At 43.2% G+C, this 2,738-nt stretch overlaps 1 protein-coding gene across 5 annotated transcripts in view; it reads left to right on the forward strand.

Moving 5' to 3' along the window:
* The window catches only part of csmd2 (CUB and Sushi multiple domains 2), a gene marked incomplete at its 5' end in the record, with an annotated part of 270,610 nt that overhangs the window by 15,727 nt on the left and 252,145 nt on the right, over nucleotides 1–2,738 (forward strand). For all 5 annotated transcript variants that reach the window (XM_032535085.1, XM_032535083.1, XM_032535084.1 and 2 more), the window contains 1 exon segment: nucleotides 569–785. In XM_032535085.1, the coding sequence (XP_032390976.1) occupies nucleotides 569–785 (217 nt within the window).

The following is a 2,738-nucleotide window of genomic DNA, read 5'->3' on the forward strand; positions in this document are numbered from 1 at the left end:
CACACACACACACACACACACACACACACTTTCTCTCTCCCTCATAGCTTACACTCCACACATCCAGCCGTAGTTGTGATAGATGTCAACACACACAAGTAATTGTTAAGATTGAAGGCTGTTTGCGGACAAAAACACAGGATGAGAAGAATTAATGTAGTGCTCAAGTGTGTATGTCTTTGTGTGTGTGTGTGTGTTTCCACTTCTGTCCTCTCATCATCTCCTCTCCGACTGTGTCATTTGTTAACGTGGGAACCTATTTCTAATGTGGTGAAAGGGCCAGTGAGTGAACAATTGCATGATGATGGAGGTGGAAGAGGTGGGGAAAGGGTGAGCCATTTAGCACTGCTATACTAATGGCTCAGGCTGCACGCTGTAGGTGATAATGGATGTTGCAGCATTTGGTGCTGTGTGTGTGTTTGGGGGGGCTGGGGATTCGTATATTTTCCATTCTTGGATGTAGAAAAGTGCTTTTCTTAGTTTTGTTTAATCTTCTATTAATACTTTTTACACTCTAATACACCTTACGCCCGTTTTAATAACTGCCTATTTCTTCCTCTCTTCACAGCTCAGAACTGCAGTTACACACTACACAGTCCCAATGGGACGATAGAGAGCCCCGGCTACCCTTACGGTTATCCTAACTATGCCAACTGTACGTGGGTGATAGTGGCGGCGGAGCACAACCGGATACAGCTGGTGTTTCAAGGCTTTGCCCTAGAGGAGGACTTTGACATCCTGTCTGTATACGACGGGCCACCCAGCCCGGGGAACCTGCGAACACGGTAAAGACGGCCTACTTTTTTTTAAGACGTCCATGTTTGGGTTGTTTTTATTTATGACTCTATTCTATTGACTCAAGTTATGTCTATGCATATAAAGCTCTTTGTAGTACTAGCAGTCCATGGAAGTGGGGTGAAGGGCTGAACTCTGGGAACACTGTGATGTTGCAAAAAATGCAGATAGGCCAAGAAACATGAGCATTCAGACAGTCTAACCCCCAGGTTAGCCACACTTTTGTGGAAGTGAAAACAATCTTTTTTCAAACTGTCTTCAAACTATATTAGTGGCATTTCAGGTTCACTTAATTTGGTTTTATCCCGCATAAAGTGGTAGATAATCCAATCAAACCACTGTTTAAAACTATATGTCCGACCACTCATCTTTTGGACCATCACATTTATTTTGTAGTAGTGATGTCACTGTATCTCATCAATGACATCAATGTAGTGAGTACAATGTTACTGGAACCAATAAAACAGAGTGACAAAGCCATTCAATTAAGACCCAAGTCATATTAAAGTAGAAATGTTTTTCATAGAGTTTTTTTGGACTTAAAAGGTGTTGATGAAGTTAGTGGATTGAAAACTGGAAAAAAGGAAAACCCATATAATCAAGACTGCAATCAGTTGTGTATTCAGAGGCGGCTGAAGCTGATCCTTTGGTGACTAACACAACGCTGACTCTGTGGATGCGGTGACAGCATCCTAGGTTATTCATTGTATTTCTAGGTTGGTTTTGTGCTTCAGGGCTACTAGCAAAATGAAATCAAGCTCACTTGAGTGTGAAGGCACAAAGAAACAATTTCTGAATCAACAGTTTTGTCCTCGACCGTCAATGCAGCAGCCAAAGAGAGGTCGGGCCTTGCGCTAACATTGCAAACGGAAACATTCACTCTCTGGTTCGCAGAGTTTCATGCTCACTAAGCTTACATGTTTTCCAACCATTCAGGACCTCAGAAAAAAATACTGCAAGGCTGTATTGCAATCTAAAGACTCAGACTTCTATTTGTAATAGCTGCAAATGAAAGATATAGTCACAGGGCTGCTATTCACTGATGCATTTATGTATTCCGGGACATTATTGCTTGCAGCCTCGTATCTATTAGACCTCTTGGCAGACCCTTGCTTACAGGCTACCTTAATTAGTGACACTTTCTGCTTTCAATATGATCAGTGGAAGCTACACTAAAGCATCTTTTAATCCCTGTCATCTGCTGGTATTAGCTCGGCCTCCAAATAGTTTAAAGCATGTTATGCGAGGCCTTCTAGAGACAGATGAGAGAAATATTCTTAAGGGCTTTTTGTTATTGAGACTGTTTTGAGTCTCTGTCAGCCTCTCTGTTCCTCCCCGTCGAAACCTCTCTCTCTCTCTCTCTCTCTCTCTCTCTCTCTCTCTCTCTCTCTCTCTCCCTCACCTCTCCCCCTCCCCGCTTCTCTCATTCTGTGCCAGTGGTGCCTCCACTGCCTCTCCCTACAGAAAGCGAATGAAAGAGAAAAGAAAATCCATTATGGATTCGTGTTGCGCTGCTCTCCTCAGCCTTTCTCCCGTTTGGACCTCTGGGCTCTGTTGTATATTGATGCTCTGGCGGGACGGTGGGGAAAGCACTCCGCTCTCTCTCTGTCTAAGCACTTTGAAAATAAAGTGAGGGAAAAGAAAATGAAAAGAAGGAAAAAAGAGAGGGTGAGAAAAAAGTGAAAAACCTAAAAAAAAAAAAAATAAGAGATGGAGAAACAGTGGGAGTGCTCAATGGTTTGTAGGGAACACAGATTCTGCTTGTGTTGTCTTTGAACCGAGTTCCTCTCTTTCCAAAGGAGGCTTTTTATGTTGAGCTTGGAAAGGCTGGGAGCAGTCAACAGCAGTTTGTCAGGACACGCGTGTGTATTTACATTCACACCTCTGCCGACACCACACACACACATTCATAAGCACGAATACACACACACACACACACACAC

The sequence above is a fragment of the Etheostoma spectabile genome, chromosome 14 (genome assembly GCF_008692095.1).
Source record: "Etheostoma spectabile isolate EspeVRDwgs_2016 chromosome 14, UIUC_Espe_1.0, whole genome shotgun sequence".
NCBI classification, from domain to species: Eukaryota; Metazoa; Chordata; class Actinopteri; order Perciformes; family Percidae; genus Etheostoma; species Etheostoma spectabile.